The sequence below is a fragment of the Cervus elaphus genome, chromosome 25 (genome assembly GCF_910594005.1).
Source record: "Cervus elaphus chromosome 25, mCerEla1.1, whole genome shotgun sequence".
In the NCBI taxonomy this organism is placed as follows: Eukaryota; Metazoa; Chordata; class Mammalia; order Artiodactyla; family Cervidae; genus Cervus; species Cervus elaphus.
In genome coordinates, this window is record NC_057839.1 from 56,962,330 (window position 1) to 56,986,470 (window position 24,141).

At 45.1% G+C, this 24,141-nt stretch overlaps 1 protein-coding gene across 2 annotated transcripts in view; it reads left to right on the forward strand.

Annotated features, from left to right (window-relative positions):
- MYO10 (myosin X) overlaps positions 1 to 24,141 on the forward strand; it is a 256,895-nt gene that overhangs the window by 208,128 nt on the left and 24,626 nt on the right. For both annotated transcript variants that reach the window (XM_043887225.1, XM_043887226.1), the window contains 8 exons: positions 6,253 to 6,377; positions 6,470 to 6,584; positions 13,903 to 14,009; positions 14,829 to 15,062; positions 16,055 to 16,100; positions 17,146 to 18,006; positions 18,906 to 19,029; positions 22,366 to 22,609. In XM_043887225.1, the coding sequence (XP_043743160.1) occupies positions 6,253 to 6,377; positions 6,470 to 6,584; positions 13,903 to 14,009; positions 14,829 to 15,062; positions 16,055 to 16,100; positions 17,146 to 18,006; positions 18,906 to 19,029; positions 22,366 to 22,609 (1,856 nt within the window). The remainder of the gene's footprint in view (positions 1 to 6,252; positions 6,378 to 6,469; positions 6,585 to 13,902; positions 14,010 to 14,828; positions 15,063 to 16,054; positions 16,101 to 17,145; positions 18,007 to 18,905; positions 19,030 to 22,365; positions 22,610 to 24,141) is intronic.

Here is a 24,141-nt window from a genome sequence, read left to right on the forward strand (position 1 = left end):
CAATACCTTTTTTCTAAGCTTTATTAAGCTGTAAATCACATAGCATACAATGACTCCTTTAGAGCATACAGTTCAGTCGTTTTTCACATATTCACAGATCTGTGCAACCCTCAGCCCCGATACTTAAAGCATTTCATTAGCTTAAAAAGAAGTCCTCTGCCCTGTCAGCTGCAGCCCCTCTCTCTTCAGCCCTGAGTAGCCACCGCTGTCCTTCCTGCCCCGGTAGATTTCCTGGCCGGGACATTTCACATGAATGGAATCATGGAACATGTGGCCTTTTATATGCCTGGCTTCGTGTTCTCAAGGCTCATCCATGTTGTAGCAGGTAGCGCTTCATGTTTATGGCTGATAATATTCCATTTCATGGATATGAAGCACGTTTTCATCTGCTCGTCAGCTGATGGACATCTGGGTTGCTGCCACTTTCAAGTTCCCTTCCAGCAGCTTCTCCCCTGGTCTCCCTGCTTCTCTGCCCCCATTTCCACCTTATTCCATGAAGGACCTCTAGAATCCTTTTACTTTGTAAAAAAATTTTTTAAGTGTCTTCAAAGATATACAGCCAAATAGAAATTTCTCATGTGGTTATGTATGTGATTATTTCCTTCTTTTAGTGCCATCTGATTTCCCCCCTTTTTTCTTAGCTGTCTCTTCTTCCCACCAGCCATAATAGTGCCCCCCACTCCATAACAGCCTGGCATGTCTCCTCCTATCCTTTTCTGCACATCGTGTATCTAGATGTATATATTCACACACACGTGCATACGTAGAGCAGGTGTCATGTTTGATGGGACCACTGTTTATTTTACAGTAATGAGATTCTCATACATACTTCTCTGCATCTTGTTTTCCTCACCTTACAAAAGGCTTGAGAGTTAACTGGGGTACTTAAAAATACACTTAGTATTTATTTCTATGTGACGTGGAAGTCGCTCAGTCATGTCTGACTCTTTGCAACCCCATGGACTATACAGTCCATGGAATTCTCCAGGCCAGAATACTGGAGTGGGTAGCCTTTCCCTTCTCCAGGGGATCTTCCCAACCCAGGGATCGAACCCAGGTCTCCTGTACTGCAGGCGGATTCTTTACCAGCTGAGCCAACAGGGAAGCCCATTTATATGTTATTTAATCATTTTATATACTATTTGTATCTAATATTTATTGTTTATTTAATTTGTTAATTTTTTTTAAATTTATTTTTACCACACCACTTGGCTTGTGGGATCACAGCTCCCGATCAGGGATTGAACCCATGCCCTCATCAGTGAGAGCACAGAGTCCTAACCACTGGGATCTCCAGGGAAGTCCCTACAGGAGCATTTTTAATTTGGGCTTATTTTTTAATGGGCACATAACATTTCGTGATGGGCATGATATCAGTGTATACCCAGCCATCCCTCTGGTCTGGTTTCCAGTTTTGCCACTACCAATGGAGGAGGGAGGGGAGGTCCGTCCACAGCCCAGGTCTGACCCCGGCGGGTGGCCCCTGATTCTGGAAGCAGTGGCTTCAGACTTGAGCGCCGTGTCCACTGTCAGCGCAGGTTCCCTCTCTGCCTTTTTGGTGTGAGCTGAGCTCTCTGTGTAGAATGTCCCGTCCCCCCAGCACTGAGTTGTAGATGCGAGAGTCCAGACTCTGACTTGTGGGATCTTAATTCAAATTCACCTACCACCTGTACCATCTCGGTACTTTTCTTTCTTCCATATTCCCAAGGAACACGATTTTAATTTTCAATGTGTTTTTAAATTCACTTTTTTCTTCTTTTCTTTTTTTTTTTTTTGGAGGCTAATTACTTCACAACATTTCAGTGGGTTTTGTCATACATTGATATGGATCAGCCATAGATTTACACGTATTCCCCATCCTGATCCCCCCTCCCACCTCCCTCTCCACCCGATTCCTCTGGGTCTTCCCAGTGCACCAGGCCCGAGCACTTGTCTCATGCATCCCACCTGGGCTGGTGATCTGTTTCACCATAGATAATATACATGCTGTTCTTTCAAAACATCCCACCCTCACCTTCTCCCACAGAGTTCAAAAGTCTGTTCTGTACTTCTGTGTCTCTTTTTCTGTTTTGCATATAGGGTTATTGTTACCATCTTTCTAAATTCCATATATATGTGTTAGTATGCTGTAATGTTCTTTATCTTTCTGGCTTACTTCACTCTGTATAATGGGCTCCAGTTTCATCCATCTCATTAGAACTGATTCAAATGAATTCTTTTTAACGGCTGAGTAATATTCCATGGTGTATATGTACCACAGCTTCCTTATCCATTCATCTGCTGATGGGCATCTAGGTTGCTTCCATGTCCTGGCTATTATAAACAGTGCTGTGATGAACATTGGGGTGCACGTGTCTCTTTCAGATCAAATTCACTTTTAATTGAAGGACAGTTGCTTTACAATATTGTGTTGGTTTCTGCCTTGTATCAACATGAATAAGCCATAGGTATATGTATGCCCCCTCTCTCTCAAACCTCCCACCCCTTCCCACCCTTCTAGGTTGTTACAGAGCACCAGGTTTGACATGGCTGTGTCATGCAACAAATTTCCACTGATTGTCTAATTTTGCATATGGTAATGTGTATGTTCCAATGCTACTCTCTCAGTTTATCCCTTCCTCTCCTTCCCCCACTGTGTCCAAAAGTCTGTTCTCTATGTCTGCATCTCCGTTGCTGCCCTGCAAATAGGTTCATCAGTACCATCTTTCTTTTTTTTTTTAAAGTACCATCTTTCTAGATTCCATATATATGTGTTAATGTATGATATTTGTCTTTCTCTTTCTAACTTATTTCACTCTGTATAATAGGCATTTACCTTTTTAGAACTGTCACGTGCCTTGCCTTTTATGGCTGAGTAATATTCCATGGTGTATATGTATCACAACTTCTTTATCCATTCATCTGTCAGATGGACAGATGTAGTTTGATATTAGGCTATCTACTGTATAAGCAGTAATGTCTGGCATACCTGTTACCCTCCTCAATTCCAGGGTAGTTGGAGACAGAATCAGCCCGTGAGGCTATGCAAATGAAGGGCAGAAGGTATAAGGGATTCTCTGTACTTTCCTCTCAATTTTGCTGTGAACCTAAAACTGCTCTTAAAAAAAAAATAACTGTGGAGACAGCAAAAATATGAGTAGTTGCCAGGGGTTGGGGAGAGGTAGAGGTGAATAGATGAAGCACAGGATTTCTTTGGCAGCAAAACCACTGTGTGTGAGGCTCTGATGATGGACACATGTCATTACACACTCATCAAAACTCACAGAATGTAAACACTGAAGAGTGAACCCTGATGTCAGATGTGGGCTCAGGGTGATTAGGATATATCCTGTGGGTTCATCAGTTATAATGAATGCACTACTCTGGTGAGGGTTGTTGGTTTAAAACAAAAAAAGAACCTAGCACCTATCTTTATGTTCTCTTCCCAAGCATGGATCACAAAACCTTGACGCATAGTAGGTGTTTATTCATTTAATATTTGGTAAATGGATCTCCTGGGACTTTAATTACCCTAGTTCTTGGCTGTTATATCCCAAATCCTCCTCAACTGTTGGCCAGCAAAACTTCCCAGTTAGGACGCTGCAGGCAGTCTTGGAAGGGGGGGCCCTCCCGTTCTGGACAACTAGTTACTGGTGTGGACTGGAGGCCATGAGGGAAGTTTTAAAAGGACACATGCCTTTAAGCTGTGACTTGTCCCCCCGTCCCCCCCTCCTCCAGCTGTGTCATCTTTGAACCAGAAAGAAAAGGAAGTTAAAACTCAAAAGAGACCCACCAATGGAAATACAGGTCTACTCCCCTCGTGATGGCCCTGTGGGTTGCCCAGGGTGACAATCTGCCCAGAGATCCGCCTTCCCCTGGTTAAATTTCTATGAAGGGGCAGAAGCATAGTCACAATAGGAGCCTGGAAAGAGTGGCCACTCCTGGTGGCTGCCTCCCACCCTCCCCTCCCTGGGCTCTATGAAACCCTACAACCACACCACACTAATTAGCCCGAGAATGGAAGGGGTTGTCATGGCGACCGAGCACTTTTTAAAGCACAGGAATGGTGTTCATTATTGTTCAGTGTCTTTAGCTGTGGCGAAAAGGTCAGTGTGGCAGTTGTTTTCCATATGAATTTTGGCCTGAGAGCGAAACTGAATGTGGAATGTTCCTCGGAGGGACTGGAAGATGGTAAGTGCGGCCAGACTTTATGGATGGGGGTGTCCGTTTAGTAGTATTTTTTAGAGTTTTAATAACTAGTACCAAACTAAGGAATTGTATGGACTTTTTTAAGTAGAGATCGGAAGAAAAGGAGCAAGGGAAAAACAGTATGGGTCAGGAATGGTGAAAGTTTAGAGAGTTTTTTCTTAAATTGGACAAGTCTCGAAGCATCAAATGATTAAACATGAAATTTGTAGATTTCTCTGACTATGAATTTAATACTTAACTAAGCCTGATGTCTTATTCAGTGTTTGTTTTATATTAGCTCTCTGGTGGTCATTGTGGATTCAGATTATATCCCAAATAAATCTAAGAAATTTTAACCACATACCTTCAGAACTGTTGCACCTCTCCATTTTTTTAATCCAAAGATTAAGTAGAGGAGTAACCAAGGCTAATTTTTTCATGCTTTTATTCTATTCTTTCTTGTCTAAGAATATTTGAAATAAGACTAGAAAGCAGTGAGCCACAATTCTTTGGGTAGTTGCCCTAGTTTATTGGCTAGATTCGGGTAGAATACTGCCAAGTAGAGACAGTTTGACCACAGTGTTTTAGGAGAAATTAAATATGAGAGAAGTCATTCTGCTGCATGGGACAGCAACTTTTCCATGAAACACTGCAAAGATTTGCAGAGCTTTCTTCAGATTTATGTTTTGCTAATTTGGAAAGCAAAGAGGATAATGTGCCTTTCAGCCTGATTTTGTGCTGTGTTTTTAAAGCTCACAAATTTAAGCCACTTTATATCTTTGCACTTTTTGACGTCTCTGGGCCCTATGGCACTATTTTTCGGTCATCTTATACACAGTTTTGTAAGATAACAAAATACAAGTTAATTAAAGGAAATGGGGTGTCTGGATTAAAAAACAAATCACTGCTCAAAAAGCTGTGAATGGGAAGTGGCCTACTTTTGGGCTTTTCCCTGAAAGACCATTGTCCTGTCAGCAGTGCCAGTTTTTTTGGCAACTGAGCAGATCTGAGAACACAGTTCAGAATGTTAAGTCTTGGTTTCATTTCCTCTGTCTTTCATTTGTGTGTTCTGGGATTAATATATTTAGTGATCATAGTATGGATCGCGATAAACAGGGTGTTTGACTAGAAGTTGAGAATTTTTGTTTCTCTTCTCTACTTGCAATCTCTCCTTTTCCTCTCCAGGCCCTAACTCCTCCCCCAGTCCTCTCTGGGTCACTTCACAGCATTCTTCAGCTAAAAAATGCCTGGAAATTGAAGTATTAAAAACAAAATGATAAATGTCTGACACTGTAGCTTCTCTGGAAAACATAGGATTAAAAATGGTGGTCTGGTTATGATATTCATAAAATAATCAGAAATTTGAACCTGGATATTAATATCAAGGAATTATTGATATCTTTTAAATATAATAGTATTGTGATGAAAAGTGATCAAATGGTTGGTTGCTTAGACATGTTCGACTGTTTGCAACCCCATGGACTGTGGCCCTCCAGGCTCCTCTGTTCAGAGAATTTTCCAGGCAAGAATGCTAGAGTGGGTAGCCATTTCCTTCTCCAGAGGATCTTCCTGACCCAGAGATTGAACCCTGGTCTCTGCACTGCAGGCAGATTCTTTCCCATCTGAGCTACAGGGAAGACTCATAATAGGGTTTTAGTTCTATTTAAAAATGATACTGATGGGGGGACTTCCCTGGTGGTCCAATTGTTAGGACTCCATGATTCCACTGCAGGGGCACGGGTTTGATCCTTGTTTGGGGAACTAAGATCCTGCATGCCTCACAGTGTGGTAAAAAAAAAAAAAAAAAGTAAAAAAAAAAAATGATATATGTTTACAAATGAGAGGGTGTGCTATCTGGGACTTGATTCCCAAAAAATCCAGGAACAAAGAGTAGGGGGCTAAGGATGGGGCAGGGTTGATAGTGCTGGCTATTATGACAAGTCTGTAGTTGGGATGAGTTCAAGTCTGGGATGAGTTCATTTTCTCTTCTATGTATTTCTGTAGGCCCAAAGTGTATGTGAGTACAACCATGGTGTGGGTGGTCTTGTTAATAACCTCATCTTCTCACCTCTTGGCACATTTTAGATGCCGGACCAGTTTGACCAGGCAGTCGTGGTCAACCAGCTGCGATACTCGGGGATGCTGGAGACAGTCAGGATCCGGAAAGCTGGCTATGCCGTCCGGAGACCCTTCCAGGACTTTTACAAAAGGCAAGATGGAGCTGCAGAGACCCTCCTTCTTTTCCGAGAGACTGGGGAAAGGGTTGTAGCCCGAGGTGACGCTGGGTGTTCTCACGTTGCAGGTATGAGGTGCTGATGAGGAACGTGGCGCTGCCTGAGGACATCAGGGGCAAGTGCACAGCCCTGCTGCAGCTCTATGATGCCTCCAACAGTGAGTGGCAACTGGGGAAGACGAAGGTAAGATTTCAGAGAGCGAATGGCTGGCCCGGCAACCCCCGGAGAGATGTTTGAGTTCAGTGTCCTGTGATGACTGCTAACCAATTGTTTTTCAGCGTTAGGAAGATGGTATCATGGTATCACGCTGGCCAACACTCTTTGTCCTTCCACCATTAACCTTTTATTTGAAGTCCTTGACTCTTTGGGGACTCTGTTCTTGGGGAGCCATTGACACATCAGGTCCTATGTATGTTTTCATTCATTCAGTCAGCAGATGTTGGCTGATAGGCAGCTCAGTGCCAGCGAAGAGCTGGGTAGCCTCCAGCATCTAAGAAGTGAGGCCCCAGACCCTCTAACTTTGCGTTGTCGTAATGCTGTGCACCACAGGAGCTGTTGTGTGGGAGACCAGCAAGTCGTCTGAAATCGTGTAGGTTGCCCAAAGTCCAGTCCTGAAGGCCAAGGTGAAATCTATTCTTACACGTGCAGGTATGAGGCCTTTACTCCTTAGCTAAGTGGTGAACAGTCTGGCCTCAATTGCAAAAATTAGTCATAAAATTGGCAGCGCGACCTTTATTCCCAGTATCAGAAATGGCCAAAACCCACATTTGATCTTCCAGCCTTGTCTCCCCTCCCACCCCCAATGTCTTACAACTAGGAGAGGCAGAAATGCAGGCAACTGGGGCTTGGCCTTTGAGTGTATGGATGTCCTCAGAGTTACAGATATTCCTCCAACTTCATCCTCTGACCCTGCAAGCAGCAGTGTAGTGTCAGAGAAGTATTTTAAAGTTGCTGCTCAGATTATATTTTTAACCTAGGAGTTTCTTTGTATTAAAAAAAGAGAGGAAGAAGAGGAAAAGAGAGACAGGTATCTTGCAGTTTGACTATCTTCGTCTTAGAGCTGCTCTGATAAAATACCATAACAATGGCTTAAACACACACATTTATTTCACACTGTTCTGGAGGCTGGAATTCTGTGATCAGGGTGCCTACATGGTCAGGTTCTAGCAAAGGGCTCCTTCTTTATTTACAGTCAGCTGCCTTCTTATTATGTCCTCAGATGGTGGAGAGTGACTTCTGGTCTGTCTTCCTTCTTTCCATCATGGGACCTCACCCTCCTAAATGAAATTACTTCCTAAAGGCCTGATTTTCAAATACCATCACACTGACAGACAGGGCTGCAGCATATGAACTGGGGGCAAAGGGGTGCTAGACATTCAATCTGTTAACACTGATGTGAAATTAATGACAAGTATTTAGGCATCAGTTGGAGGTGACTTAGTATACGCGCATCCAGTAGAGATAGCATGCAGAGGTATTGTGTTAGTTACCTACTGCTGTGTAACAATCAGCCATAAACTTAGCAGCTTTCACAGCACAAGTCAGTGATCTCATAGAATCTGTGGGTCAGGGGTCCAGGCATAGCATAGCTGGTCCTCTCTCTGGGTCTCAGCCTGTCAGCCAGGGCTGCATTCCCTTCCTGAGCTTGTGGTCCTCTTCCCAGCTCATGTGGCTCTAGAATTGAGTTCTTTGTGGTTGTGGGACTCTTGTTGTTGTTCAGTCACTCAGTTGTGTCTGATTCTTTACGACCCCATGGACTGTAGCCCACCAGGCTTCCCTGTCCTTTACTATCTCTCGGAGCTTGCTCAAACTCATGTGCATTGAGTCCGTGATGCCATCTGACCATCTCACCCTCTGTCGTCCCCTTCTCCTCCTGCCCTCAGTCTTTCCCAGGTGTCTCTTTTCCTGCAGGCTGCTTACCCTGAAATTGCTCTCAGCTTCTAGAGTTTCCCACCGTTTCTTACCCCATGTAGTGCACGTACACTGTGTACTACACAGCGCGCATAGTAGGAGCTCAGTCAGTGTCAGCTAAGTGCCGAAAACACACACACACTGTCAGGGAACGACACAAGATTGTTACATGCGCAGTCGCTCAGGAAATCACCCACTGGTGTTCTCACCCTGGGCCCACCCACTTCTTCAGGGCCAGCAGAAGCAGCGTACTGCAGTTTTGTTGATTTTGGTTTGTTGAGGCTAGACAGCTCGTTTCCCAATGGGTCACAAAGTCTTTTATATAATGTAATATACTCACAAGAGTGATACCCCTTCACCTCTGCCACGTCCTAAAAGAAAGTCACAGGTTCCACCCACCCTGGTCGGATTAAGCAGGGGCGTAACTCATTGGGGCGTTTGGTGATCCTTGGGGGGTGTGTCCTTGCAGGTTCGTTAGGTCTCTCTGCCGGGACCTCTCCCCTCTCCTTCAAGTCTGCTTGGATGCAGACTGATGGGAATCCTTTTTTTTATTTTCTTTTTCAAATTGAAGTATAGTTGATTTACAGTGTTGTGTTAATTCTGCTGTATAGCCAAGTGGCTCAGTTATATGCATATATACGTGCTTCTCTGTATTCTTTTCCATTATGGTTTATCACAGGATATTGAATGTAGTTCCCTGTGCTATACAGTGGGACCTTGTTGTTTATCCGTCCTATAATAGTTTGCATCTGTTAATCCCAAACTCCCAATCCACCCCTCTCCCACCCTGCTCCCCCTTGGCAACGCCCAGCCTATTCTCTATGTCTGTGAGTCTGTTTCTGTTTTGTAGATCCATTGATCTGTGACATATTTTAGATTCCACATGTAAGTGGTATCACATGGTATTTGTCTTTCTCTGGGAATCCTTTCTGACGTTCTTCATCTCACCCTGCATCAAAACTCACCCCTAAATTGGATTAAGCCCCCTCCTCTGTCATGGCTTCCCTCATAGCTCAGTTGGTAAAGAATCTGTCTGCAATGCGGGAGACCCAGCTTCAATCCCTGGGTCAGGAAGATTCCCTGGGATCTTACAGTCTCTATAATATATTACATTCTCTATATTATACCTTCCTCCTATCTCCCTTCCTTGTATGGTGGAATAATATCCAAGTTCATTGACTTATGGAGCCAATAGCAGTCACGTTTCTGAGCACCGAGCACTGAAAAACCAGTCCAACTTCATTTACAAATGGAAGTCAGGCCCCAGCACAGCTTAGAACTGGGTGTTGCACAGGGATATAGAGACAGAAAAGCATTGCCCTGGTTTACTTATTTGCTGGGAGATGTCACCCCATTATTATTGTTGTTCAGTTGCTCAGTCATGTCCGACTCTTTGAGACCCCACGGACTGCAGCACTCCAGGCTTCCCTGTCCTTCACTATCTCCCAGAGTTTACTCAAACTCATGTCCATTGAGTTGATGATGCCATCCAACCATGTCATCCCCTGCCCTCAATCTTCCCCAGCATCAGGGTTTTTTTCAATACAACTAATAAATTATAGTGTGATCTCTTTAAGGAATGAGGACATAGCTCCAGGAGAGAGCTCACTGTGAATTGAAACGATCAGAAAAGTATTCAAGAAAAGGAAGTCTTTAAAGGGGAGTTAAATTTTAACTGGTGACACATTGGTAGTAGAATGGAAGCTTATCATTTCATGTAAATATTAGGAAGTAAATGTAAACATGAGAGCATTTGAATTTTATCCACTAAATAGCTTTGACCTTGACCAACTTTAGACTTAATTACATGCTAGCAGTGTTTTTGTCTGTGCTGCTGCCAGAGGTCTTTGCATTTAAGCCCGTAAACCACTAAGGAACATCCAGATCTTCTGGATAAAAAGTTTCTGTTGACACTTACACGATGGAGGGTACTGTGGGCAGCGCTGTAGTCAGAAAATTAAACATGGCACCAGGTCTGAATTCACAGGCTTAAAAACACATCTAGTTGTTGGAAGGCAAGGATTCATCTCTGCTGGGGAAGCACCCCTAAAGAAGACAGGAGGCTGGCTGAGCCCCTGGAGCAGCCCGAGCAGGAGATGTGATGTGTGTCCCTGCTGAGAAGCTGAGTTTAGGGGGGCAGAGGTGGACAGCTGCTCCCCTCTTTTTTTTCCTGGCTTCGACTTTTCCCTCTGCCCTGTGACTCCAGCAAGTTTCACTTTTCCGGTCACCTGGACTACACTTTCAGACCTTATTTCTTTTGTGGCAATAAAGTCTGCAAGAGGTGTTCTAAAAAGACACGTTTCCTAGAATAATCCATAGGCTCTTAAGCTATCTAAAGAAAGGATTTTTTTAAAAAAAAAAAAAGCTACAGGAAAGTGTTCATATTGGGTAGTGAGTCAAGGTTGGCCGAGCAGCCCCCTGAGTGGCTGTTGACCTTTCCTAAGCCGTTTGATGATTCCCGACAAGGACCTCCACTCACAGCAGCTGGATCCTGCTGACTTTATCTTGGCTGTGTCCTGGGAACATGGTGACGTGGCAAAAGACACCCTGGGCTGGAAGAACTGGCATCAATTCCCATGTGTCACTGCGTAAATTCAGGGTAAATATTCTTAGTGAAGCCAAGTCAGGTCTCTCAAGCATTTTACTTCATTTTCCATCATGGAAAGAGGATCTAGATAAAGATGGGGATGTAAGTCTAATGGGCAGAGCAGAGAGCTCTCTTTGATGGGCATGAAACTAAAACAGGTATTTCTCTGATTCTGATCCAATCAAGAGAGTCTTCAGACTTCTGATTCGGTGTGAAACACTTTTCCCTTCATGTTGTTGTTCAGTCACTAAGTCATATCCGACTCTCTTAACCCCATGGATTGCCACATTCCAGACCTCCCTGTTCCTCACCGTCTCCCAGAGTTTTCCCAAGTTCATGCCCATGGTCAGTGATGCTACCATCTCATCCTCTGCTGCCTTCTTCTCCTCCTGCCTTCAGTCTTTCCCGGCATCAGAGTCTTTTCCAGTGAGTTGGCTCTTTGCATCAGTTGGCCGAAGTATTGGAGCTTCAGCTTCAGAATCAGTCCTTCCAATGAGTATTAAGATTGATTTCCTTTACGATTGACTGCTTTGCTCTCCTTGCAGTTCAAGGGACTCTCGGGAGTCTTCTCCGGCACCACAGTTGAAAAGCATCAATTCTTTGGTGATCAGCCTTCTTTATGATCCAACCATCACATTCCTGGGGTTCCCTGATAGCTCATTTGGTAAAGAATCTGCCTGCAATGCAGGAGACTCTAGTTCTGTTCCTGGATCGGTAAGACCCACTGGAGGAGGGCTAGGCTACCCACTCCAGTATTCTGGCCTGGAGAATTCCATGGACTGTGTAGTCCATGGGGTTGCCAACAGTCAGACACGACTGAGTGACTCTCTCTTTCTTTCTTTCTCACATCCTACCTGACTACGGGAGGCACCAGAGCTTTGACTATATAGACGTTTGTCAGCAAGGTGATGTCTTTGCTTTTTTTTTTTTAATGTCTTTGCTTTTTAATACGCTGTCTAGGTTTGTCATAGTTTTCCTTCTAAGAAGCAAGCATCTTTTTCCTTCAGAAAGCTTCCTGTTTGTTCATGTGATAAATATATGGCTCCTTGGAATTAACACTTTTGTTTTATTATGTCACCACAACCATCATCACTCATCATCAAGATTTAACTTTAGTAATTCCATGGGGGTCCAGCAGTTACAGCTTCACGTCCACTATAAGGGGTGCAGGTTTGATGCCTGGTCAGGGGACTAAGATCTGGAATGCCATGCCACATAGCTCGGCCAAAAGAAAAAAAAGTAAATGGAGAATGTTTAAAAAAAAGACTTTATTACATTTTCTTTTAAACACTGACCAGAGCAAAAGCATTTGAGTAAGCTCCTTAATGTAGAACAGTCATCTCAAAGAGAAGTTTAAATATTTCTTTGAAGTCCAGTCTTGGTGAAAACTGCTGCTGACCCATGGTTTTGGTAGAGATTCATATTTCTGGAAACTTTTTATCATTATCAAACAAACACACTTTATGCTTGTAGCTTCTGCTTTTTACTTTTTTTCTTTTTTTTAACTAACCTTGCAGTCTCTTTATGCATCAGTGGAGCATATTACTTGCAATTGCAGGAAGAGCATTGTATGAAAAGACTTTTTAGGAGAGGTGTTGTGGGAGAGTTTTACAAATGTGCAGAAATCCACAGCAGGAGTAGGTAAGGTTTCTGTGAGTCACGTGGTGGTAGAATTCTTTATTTGCTTTTTTGCTTAAATGTCTTGGAAGAAATAGAGCAGAGAGTCTGGAAAAAATGTGCCATCAGGGGACATGATGCATCGTCATAGGCCAGAATGAGTCAAAGGAGCATAAATCAAGAAATCATGGATGAGGGGGTGTGTCGTTTAACCCCAGATCAGTATTTGGCATTAGTTTTTTTAAGTAATAATTCAAAACTTCTTAGGGGTGCATCCCATTGAAAACTACAAAATGAAAAGCTCCCATGATTGAAAAGTGAAAGTGTTAGTGGCTCAGTCCTATCCAACTCTTTGTGACCCCAAGGACTGCAGCCCGCCAGGCTCCTTTGCCCATGGGATTCTCCAGGCAAGAATACTGGAGTGGGTAGCCATTCCCTTCTCCAGGGGATCTTCCCAACTTAGGGATGGAACCTGGGTCTTCTGCATTGTCAGTGGACTCTTCACTGTCTGAGCCAGCATGGAAGCCCTGCCATGATTGAGGGGAGGGTCTTTTATTTTCATACCTTTTCAAATATTAGGGATTCTGATACAAATGCCAGTTACCAGACACACTTGTTTTATGTAAATGACAAGCTTAGTATTGAAGTGCCCACAGCCAGAAACAGGCCAGCAGATAGCTACCATCTGTTTAGTCCTGATTCTGATTGTCTTATGGTGGCTGAACTGAGATGTAGCATCAGTGATGCAGAGCTCATTTCAAACAGTTTACAGAATTACACTCTTAAAGGACAATTTTTTATGTGCATTATTTTTGAGGCCAAGATGCTGGATTGTAATCACTTGACAGCATAAAGAGAGACTTCCACGTGATGACAAATAACGTCTTACAAATGTTGTGGTTATTTTCCCCCTCCGCTTCTTTCTTTCATCAGGGAGTCTTTTCGTATCTCTTGTTACTTAGTGTAGACTAGTGCTGGTCCCTGAACTACAATGAGGTAAGTGTTTATAAACTTTGGTGGCATTTTCACAGTCATCTTATGCCTGTTGAACTAATAATAACCAAAAAAGTAGGACTTCTATGTTAAATATCCTTTTGTTTGTTTTTTTTTTTTCTTTCTGGTAATATATTTTTGACTACACTTTACAAAAGTCTGAGTCCATGACAGATGGGATATTAAAAAAAAAAAAGAATCCTTTCCCCACTAGGAATTTGAGATTCCCTGTGCGGGGTAGCATTGCTCTTTGTGTTTGGAGCAAAAATCGGAGAGAGGAAAAAAAGCCTTACCCCCCACCCTCCGCCCCCCCAAAGAGATCTCTGACTCAGAGAGGCCTTCCCTGTACCAGCCACATTCTGCGGTTCTGACGTGCCGCTCCCTCCTGGGCAGGTCTTCCTTCGTGAGTCCTTGGAGCAGAAACTGGAGAAGCGACGGGAAGAGGAGGTGATGCGGGCGGCCATGGTCATCCGGGCCCATGTGTTGGGCTACTTGGCAAGGTAAGACGTGTGCAGAGGGGCGGGGATGTGTCTAGTATGTTTCACCCCGTGGTGCTGGCTATTATATGCTTTCATTTAAAATAGACCCAGATGGTTTCTTATCAGGACCAGGCTAAGGAGAGGGCCAGGGCAGTGCTCCTAATTGGTAATGCCAGTTAGCTTGACCTGGGCAGGAAGTGGGAACAGGGGCTCGTGATTTCTCAGAGCAGTGGCATCACTGGGGTGGACCAGGCGAGATATTTAAATAGTTTCCCTAGTTCCTCGGGGCCGTATCCTGAAGCCACAATCAGCTCGCCTGTTTACTTTGGTGTCGACCCATGGGGTCCACAGCAGTCCCCTCTCCCGGGTTTGCCCAATGAGGCAGGTACTGTCTGGTGCATCCGTGGACCAGCGGGCCTGCTCATCATTCATCATCATACATTAGATTTTCTCAAACACAAAGCCATCCTGCTGTGGTGAATCCTTTTCCTTTTCGCTCCTAAGAACAGCAGAATGTATCACATCCCTTGGTTCTGTTTACAGCCTCACTTCCTGCCAGGACTTTGCAAAGTCAGTTATTAGGAGCGATGTGTTTATTTAGCCTACGTGATGATAGGCTTCTTGCTTGAGTTCTGTTATTGTTCTTTGGTTTTTCTTCTGTTTTGCCCACAAGGGCCTGCTCGTTGGCTCCCTGTAATGAGTCCCAGTAATGAGTGGATCAGCCCCAAATGAGGTCCTGCTCTCTTGTCGTATAACATTAACATAAACTCCTATGAAGAGCTCGTGGCCTCATTCCGTCCTCAGCGATGCTGTTGTGCTATTTTCGTTCTCGTTTTTCAGAAAGCAATACAAGAAGGTCCTTGACTGTGTCGTGATCATACAGAAGAACTACAGGGCCTTCCTCCTGAGGAGGAGATTTTTGCACCTGAAAAAAGCAGCTGTGGTTTTCCAGAAGCAACTCCGAGGTCAGATTGCCAGAAGAATTTACAGACAGCTGCTGGCGGAGAAACGGGCGGAGGAGGAAAAGAGGAAACGGGAAGAGGAAGAAAAGAGGAAACGGGAGGAGGAGGAAAGGTATGGACTTTTCTTATTTGCATGAAACAGACAGGACACCTTTGCAGTTTTTATGCTCTGGATCCAGGCTTGAGGCTGTAATTCCCAGAGCATGCTGCTGAACCTGCTGTTGAAAACAGTACCTCTTGGTGGGTCAGATAAAATTCCTTGGCACCACTGAAGACCCAGTTTCGTGTGTATTTTTATTCATGCAAAGAATAGCTGTCTGTGTTGCCATTCATCCTTCATGCCTTTTAAGTCATCTTTAGCAAATCTTTTGTTTAAAAGTTCACTCTTGGCTCCTAGTAATGGTAGATGCCATTCTTATAGCCGTTGACTGTGAGTTTAGCTTGATTTAAGGGTTTGGGAGGGATCGTTCACTTAATTATTGCTAGTTTTTTTTTAAGATTTATTTATTGCTGAGATGGGTCTTCATTGCCACCTTCAAGCTTTCTCAAGTTGCGGCGAGCAGGGTTACTCTTCAGTGCGTGGGCTTCTGACTTCTCTTACTGTGGGGCACAGCTCTAGGCTCGCAGGCTTTAGTAGTTATGGCGCACAGGCTTAGTTGCTCTGCGCCATGTGGAATCTTCCTGGACCGGGGATTGAACCCAAGTCCCCCGCATTGGCAGGCAGATTCTTAACCACTAGACCACCATGGAAGCCCAGTTAGTGCTTGTTTTGAGATCTCTATGTGAATGGAGTTGACACAGATGCAACCATGTGGAAAACTGGGAGATGGGATCACAGTAATCTATGTTCCTCTGGAAACCATTTGAATGTTTGTTTTATGTGGATTTTTATTGACTTTTTAAGCCTGCTACTAAAGCACGCCCCTCAACTGCCGAGCAAGCATTTTAGCTTGTGCGTCGGCAGAATGCGCCAGAAGCTTAGCGTTGTGACTTGTTTTTTAAAAAATAATCTTGGGAAAAAAACCTTGGCTTTCTGAAAAGTGGTTCTCAGAAATCTTTCATTGCTTTCATTTATTTCACTGTCTTTTTCTTGACTAATTTTAGAGAGAGAGAGAAAGAACGAAGAGAAGCGGAGCTCCGCGCCCAACAGGTGAAAAATGCCATGACAACGTGGCATTTTGTCTGTTACCTTCCCACTGCTGACACTTTGGGAGAAGGAAATGGCAACCCACTCCAGTATTCTTGCCTGGAGAGAATCCCATGGACAGAGGAGCCTGTCGGGCTACGGTCCATGGGGTTACAAAGAGTCGAACTCAACTGAGTGACTAACACTTTCACTGACACTTTGCCTCAGGGATTAGAAGCTAAAATAATGATATAGGGAGAAGGATTCAAAACTAAAATAAAGACACAGGAGGAAGGATTTTAGAGGAGATGTTTTTGTTGCCATTTCTAACCCATTACCTTTGGGTAAAAATGTGTGAATGTCTAAGATTTTGTGCAAATCGCAAAAGCATGCTAGCTCTAAACCGGTAGCACCACTGTACTGATTTGCTCAGTCTGCTATAATATATAGTGCCACAGCCCGGGGGGAATTAAACAAAAGAAATCGACTGTGTCATAGTTCTGGAGGCTACAAACCCAAGATCAAGGAGTCTGCAAGGGTTGGTTTCTTCTGAAGCTCCTCTCTGTGGGTTCATGGTGTGTCCTTTACATGGTCTTACACCCGTGTGCATGCTTCCCTGGCGTTCCTGTGTGTGTGTGTCCCCTCTTATAAGGACATCAGTCAGATTGGCTTAGAGCCCTGCCTCGGGGCCTCACTGTAACTTTATCACTTCCTTAAGGTCCTGTCCCCGTATCCAGGCATATTCCAAGGGTCCTGGGGGTTAGACTACAGAGGATGAGATGGTTGGATGGCATCACTGATTCAATGGACATGAGTTTGGGTAAACTCCGGGAGTTGGTGATAGACAGGGAAGCCTGGTGTGCTGCAGTCCATGGGGTCGCAAAAAGAGTTGGAAGCGACTGAGCGACTAAACTGGACTGAACTGGGGGTTAGAGCTTCACATGGCCATTTGGGGGGAGGGAAGGGTGCAGTTCAGCCCACAGCGGGCCGTATCTCATCACGCTGGGAGGGCCGCTGCCCCCATCTCTGCAGGGTCACTTCCTGACCTCTTCCTTCCTCTGGGATCCAGGAGGAAGCAGCCCGGAAGCAGCGGGAACTGGAAGCCTTGCAGCAGGAGAGTCAGAGGGCGGCAGAGCTGAGCCGGGAGCTGGAGAAGCAGAAGGAGAACAAGCAGGTGGAGGAGATCCTGCGGCTGGAGAAGGAGATCGAGGACCTGCAGCGCATGAAGGAGCGGCAGGAGCTGTCCCTGACCGAGGCGTCCCTGCAGAAGCTGCAGCAGCTGCGGGACGAGGAGCTGCGGCGGCTGGAGGACGAGGCCTGCCGCGCCGCGCAGGAGTTCCTGGAGTCGCTCAACTTTGACGAGATCGACGAGTGCGTCCGCAACATCGAGCGCTCGCTGTTGGTGGGGAGCGGCTGCGCGGGCGAGCCGGGCGCCGGGGCGGAGAAACCCAGCTTCAACTTCAGCCAGCCCTACCCGGAGGAGGAGGAGGAGGTGGACGAGGGCTTCGAGGCCGATGACGATGCGTTCAAGGACTCGCCCAACCCCAGCGAGCACGGCCATTCGGACCAGCGCACCAGTGGCATCCGGACCAGCGACGAGTCCTCGGAGGAGGACCCCTACATGAACGACACGGTGGTGCCCACCAGCCCCAGCGCCGACAGCACCGTGCTGCTGGCCCCCTCGGAGCACGACTCCTCCGCGGGCGAGCCCACCTACTGCCTGCCCCAGACCCCGGGGGCCCTGCCCGCCCCGGAGGGCGACTATGATTACGATCAGGACGACTACGAGGACGGGGCCATCACCTCCGGCAGCAGCGTGACCTTCTCCAACTCCTGCAGCAGCCAGTGGTCCCCAGACTACCGATGCTCCGTGGGCACCTACAACAGCTCGGGGGCCTACCGGTTCAGCTCGGAGGGCGCCCAGTCCTCGGTGAGTACCCGCTGGCCTGGTGCCACCCACCTCCCGCCCCCCGCCCCCCGCCGGCCCTCATTGGGGTGGAAGTGGTCTGTCATCCACGTCCCTGCTGCCCCCTCCCTGGAATAAAGACATCCCCCAACAGGATGGGCCAAAGGCAGGCTCTTAGAGCTGGTCTGAGACCGCTTTCTCTTGCCAGAAGCAATCGGATGAGAAAATGGAACTGTTGGTGCCTGTTGGAGCTTCAACACAAAACCCAGAGAACTGCATTTTGCCCAAAGTCTGAGAAAACTGGCATGCTCAGTGGAGAATTTGGCCAGTGTCTGTCCTGGCTTTGCAGGAGGTTGGGAAATAAGGCCCGCCCTAAGCTCTAATGAGGCTCACGGGGACCTTTCAGAGACCGCTCCTGACAGTAGCTTCAGGCTCCCGGCAGGATGTTGTGTTATTGTTCTCATTGTAAGGGAGGAAACTGCAGGCTTCAGCAGGCCCTTTCTAGCTTCTGGATTTATTTGTAGTTTACTTTTTTTCCCTTTCTTTTCGTTGACCACGTGTTAAATACTCTCTGGACTTTTTCTAAGACTTGAAGATAGATTTAGCACAGTAACCTAGAGGGGATTAACTCTTGAGTGGTTTGATTAAAATTATATGTTTAAGCAGTAGTGTTGTACTTCGAATACAGAGTCTTGGGATCAAACCATGTCTTGTGTGCTACATCTCAAGTCCACCGACCACCCTACACCAGCAGTCAGTATTTCGTAATTCTGAATTCTTTTGATGACCACACTCCATTGTATTGTGACAAATCGGCCTATGGCTTCTTTGTCAGTTACTTTTATTTTCTCAGTGTTGATCTGTGCTGGGCGTTTCTGGTCCTTTTGGCTCACTGCTGGCTCTCTCTCTTCCCCCTGGTTCAGTTTGAAGACAGTGAAGAGGACTTCGATTCTCGGTTTGATACGGACGACGAGCTTTCGTACCGGCGGGATTCTGTGTACAGCTGTGTCACGCTGCCTTATTTCCACAGTTTCCTCTACATGAAAGGTATGGCCTGCAGCTGCCCTGGAGCCTGGGGGAGGGGCTGAAGCGATGGGAAGCTGAGGCTGATGGAAGGGCGGCCGGGAAAACCACCCCACATCCCCCTTCCCTGGTGTTAGGCCCTGACAGGTGGCTGGAGGGGACGCCATGGTTGTGTGACGTTGGTGACCCGATCAGACTACGTTAGGACGGAGGGTCTGCAGCCGCCGTCACCGTTTTCAGTTCATGTCTCTCTGTTGCCTCCATGTCTCCTGTGTGTGTCAGTCACTCAGTCGCGTCCAACTCTTTATGACTCCATGGGCTGTAGCCCACCAGGCTCCTCTGTCCATGGGATTCTCCAGGCAAGAATACTGGAGTGGGTTGCCATTTCCCTCCAGGGGATCTTCCCAACCCAGAGGCTGAACCGGGTCTCCTGCATTGCGGGCAGATTCCTTACCATCTGAGCCCCCAGGGCAGCCCTCCATGTCTCATATTTGTGCTGTCTTCCTCCCTCCCTTTCACCATCCCTACATCTTTTCCTCTCTCTCTCTCTTTTATGCATGTACAGACACAGCTTGTGTGCTGCTGCTGTGGTTGGTGCGACCCACTACATTGATAAAGCTGCATTTGTCCCTCCCGCAGGAGTCTTAGAGACCCCAGAGGGATGTCTTATAGACAGAAAAGCAAAGATCTGAGAGCGGGCTGCCCCTGGCTTGAACTGCCTGTGACACCTACTGTTGTCCCTTGCTCGTGATGAGAATTGTAATTGTATTTTCTCATTGCCATGGAACTTGGCATGTATCGAGCTGGACCTTAGTGCTTGGGGACCTTGAAGCACCCTCCTTCTGGAAAAGTGCTTAATCAGGACCTTGTCCCTGTGGCTTATTCCTGTTCTCGGCCTTGACTTCCAAATCAGTGACAGGGATCGGGAGAAACCATAATCAGCCCCAGTTTTATGCAGGTCATCAAAAGGGGATTGTCTGGTTTCTCTCTCCACCCTCGGCTGGATGAGGGGAGAGGCCAAGTCTTGTGGGTCAGGTGGAGATAACAAGACCCGCCCTCCCCAGATGGTTTAAGTTCTTCGTGTTTTCTCTGACCATTCTGTCCTTTGCTTTTCTTTTCTGTTGGTATATTTTTCTTTTCTCATATCTCTTTTGTTCTCCTTAATACTTTTTCTGTGTGTTTGTGGGTTTTTTTTCCTTTTAAGTTGGTTTCTTTTTTGCTACTTCACTTTCTTTCTTTGATATCTGTGTAGCTGCTAACATCAGTCACTTAACTTGTCAAATTTCTGCTGTTCTCAGCCTCAAAGGGCTCATGGAAACCCCTCCAGGTTTGTTTTAGGGGAGATCTTCCTATTGGTGAAAGGTACTAATTGATAGAAATTCTTGTAGTTGTGTTGGGATGAAAAAGATTGAGGATTCTAACCAAATAATCGAGTGTTCATTGGATGAAGAAAAAAATGTCATCACAAAGCAGAGTCTAATAATATAATAAGTATCTAATCATAGCATTTTAAGATTTTCTCATGCATTTCCTAGAATAAAGATAAGCTTTTTATTATTCTTATATTTTCCTCACCCCCTAATTAATCTAGTTCTCTAAGTTAGCTTAAAAATTCCCTGTAAATCACTCTTAATTGTAATATATGGCATTCATTTATTATATAATTGTCTTGATTAAAACAAATAAGATTATGAAAAAGTAAATATACACTCAGTGCACTCAGATCCCAACATTAAAGCGTTCAAAGCTCAAGAAGGTAAGCAAGTAAACTTTCGGCAAACTCATCTCTTAATAAAACAAATTATTGTGTAACTGCATCACCATTTAATCTCCAATATGTTGTCGTTTGATGTTTAATAAGGCCTTAAGTTGTGACCAAAAGTTTCAAAGAAATGAGCCATAAGGCAAATCTAACCAGCAGATTATATTTTGTGAGTGTAAATCAGTTTGCACCAGCCTAATAACCTCCTAAAGGTGTATACAGTCAGGAAACTAAGAACACTGATCAGATTCTCTAGATGAAATATGAAGGGAGCCTCCAGAATGGGGGAGGGAGGGCTGGGCGTGAGTCCCATCAATTAAGGAAGCACAACAGAGTGACTGGTAGTGATGACTGTTGTAATCTGTGTCTTTGAAACCACTGTGAATAGCCCTTATCGTTCAAAGACGATAAGATAATAGGATAACTTTGTACTACAGTTTCCTCCTGGCTTATTTTAAGAAACTTAGATTAAAGCCACAAATCAAGAAGGAAGAAAGTTTTCTTCTGGGAGTCCCTGGCAAGTTTGCTGTTTGTTAGGAAACAGCTCTGGTGCTTGGCATGATCACAAAGGCTTCTCAGCTAGGTGAGCAGGACGTTCTGTAGAAACGAGACAGGGTTGTCGTCTGTACAAGTCAGCGATACAAGTGTGCTCCGCAGCGCACACACAAACCAGTGTTATCTTTGCTTCTCTTGTTGAAATTGAGACCTGTAATCACTGAGCACCCATTGAAAACAATTAATCTGAGAATGTCTGTTTTAAATATATTTCTAATCTGTAAGAGGAAAGCATTTCCTCTATATTCATTTTCAGTATCCACACTTAGATACTCTTTATTTGTGTTACTGGTGGATCAAAGAGATAACTTATGGACATTTTACAGTTACTGAAGTAGATGCGATGTTCTTTAGTGGATTTGTTAAAACAGATTCTTGACTGATGGTGGCAAAATGTCACTCTTGAGTGTCTTGGGGCAAAATAAAATTAGAATAATAAAATTATCCTGCTGGAAGACTGTTAGAAGTATTTTTTTATGTTGTAAATGATAATATCTGTATATCCTGGTCTAGTTTCCTTCAATCAGATTTATTTCCACGAAAGAAATTACAGCTAAATTCTCATGTTCACCATGCTATCACAGTTTGGAGTCTTACTTTGTTTCATAGTCTCAGTTTTATAGCTTGTACATATAAACCATTTTCAGATAATGAATCTTTTTGCTGAAAAGATGTTTATTGAGAAAAGGGACGTGTTATTTTCCTATGTAAGTTAGAGTTTATTGCTGAACTCCAGAATCTCTTATAGATATTGCTCCTCACATTGACTGAACTAAGAAGGAAAGTGTTAACTTGGACACAGTTTTAAACTAATTTCCCCTCCCTGGGGTGTCTGGACAGAAATATGATCCATAAGTATGGAAGTGGTTCTCCCCCTACCCTCTGCCCCAACCCCCATGGTCCTGCCTCACTCCAGGGTTAGAATATCAGTCCCTTTGTAGCCTTGGTGTTAAGCTCTTCACCTTAAGACCTACTGATCTTAACATCCAACTTTCCTTAAATTCCTCCCCCCCTCCCCCGGCCCCGCAACCCTGGGGAGACAGGTGGCCTCATGAACTCCTGGAAGCGCCGCTGGTGCGTTCTCAAGGACGAGACGTTCCTGTGGTTCCGCTCCAAGCAGGAGGCCCTCAAGCAAGGCTGGCTGCACAAGAAGGGTGGCGGCTCCTCCACCCTGTCCAGGAGAAACTGGAAGAAGCGCTGGTTCGTCCTCCGCCAGGCCAAGCTGATGTACTTCGAGAACGACAGTGAGGAGAAGCTCAAGGGCACTGTGGAGGTCCGGGCGGCCAAGTACGTTCATGAGCCCTGGCAGGGGCTTGGGGCTGCTTCCATCAATTAGGTCCCTGACTCCAAGCTGTCTGGGACACGTTCTCTGAAGCAGTAGATTGTAGGAGGTGATCGAGAGTCCTCACCATTCCTTTCAGTGGGCTGAATTATTAGGAAATCAGAGAAATAAGACCATCTGTGAAAGTTCCCTTGAGTTTTGAAACTTTCAGCTCTGGGTTATAAGATGCTCGCTGAACATAGAACTAACCTGTTGGAAATGTGATTGGCTGTACACAGGAATCATGGTGTGGATATTGATCTATTGGTTGAGCATCTTGTCATCCTTTTGTGGGTCAGCCTATCACTTTTGTTTCTTCCCACGCCCGACTGTAGCCAACAGGTGGCTATGCTGGGAGCGGACAGTCCATCTGGAGGGGTGTGAAATGAATCGTTTGTGTCCCACCTTTGCTGGGAATCCTAGGCTTTTCATGCCAACAATGAGAGCAGCAGAGCTGGGGTTTGAATCCAACACCCCACTTTTTCTGCCATCTTTTTTTTTTTTCTTTTTTGGTCACACCACTCAGCTTGTGGGATCTTTGTTCCCCAACCAGAGACTGAACCTCGGCCCATGGCAATGAAAGCGCCAAGTCCTAACCACTGGAACACCAGGGGAATTCCTGGTTCTTATGAACCAAAGCATTGAACCATTGAGGGCCTATTGTATTTGTTTAAAAATTAAGGTTTTCAGAAAATACTGAGAATTTGAGGAGTAGCTGGTTTTCTTAGGTAACTAAATACTAAGCATAAAATTTGGGGTAACATGTAGCTACATCCCACTCAAAGTGAGCAATCATGTATGTTTAGAAAATGGGTAAAAATAAGCTTTGAGAGACGGAATTAACCCCTGAATTCATGAGACCTGAAAATGACTTGTCGTTTCTACTCAACCAGCTTCAGGAGCTTTAGAAAATGGTTCATTGAAAAATGGAGAGTTTGACCAATTATGTATTTAATTTTAAGGACAAACAATGAAATGCAAACAGCAGAGTCCTGGGACTTTCCAGGCTGCCCATTTGGGGTTCCTGAGGAGGAGCCCCTGTTCTGTAGTCAGATGAGTTCGTGGGAATTCGAGTCTGAGTCTGGCAAGTGTGTGCAGCATGGCCCAGCTCTGAGCCTCCTGTAGTCTTCCCCCTGCCCTATGTACCACGATGGTCCTCTCTTCACCCCATAGGTGGGGGGTGGCTCACAGAGGCCGGGAGGCTGAGAGAGAGAATCACGGTCGTGAATTTCACCAGTGTAAATTTGATGGATGTTCCTTTTGCTGCTTGCTATATAGCAAATAAATGCTTAGTAGGGCCCTGTTCTTCAGGTGTTATGTAGAAATTAAAGAGGTAAGGAAGTGTTAGTTCTTCAGCTGTTGGTCATGTTCCGTAGAGAGAAGGCAATGAGTTGTTAAGGTTTCACCATCATAAGGTTTTCTTCATTTTTTATTTTTATTATATAAAAAAAATATATTTTGTATTATAGAAAATTTCAGTCATATGCAAGCATAGGTT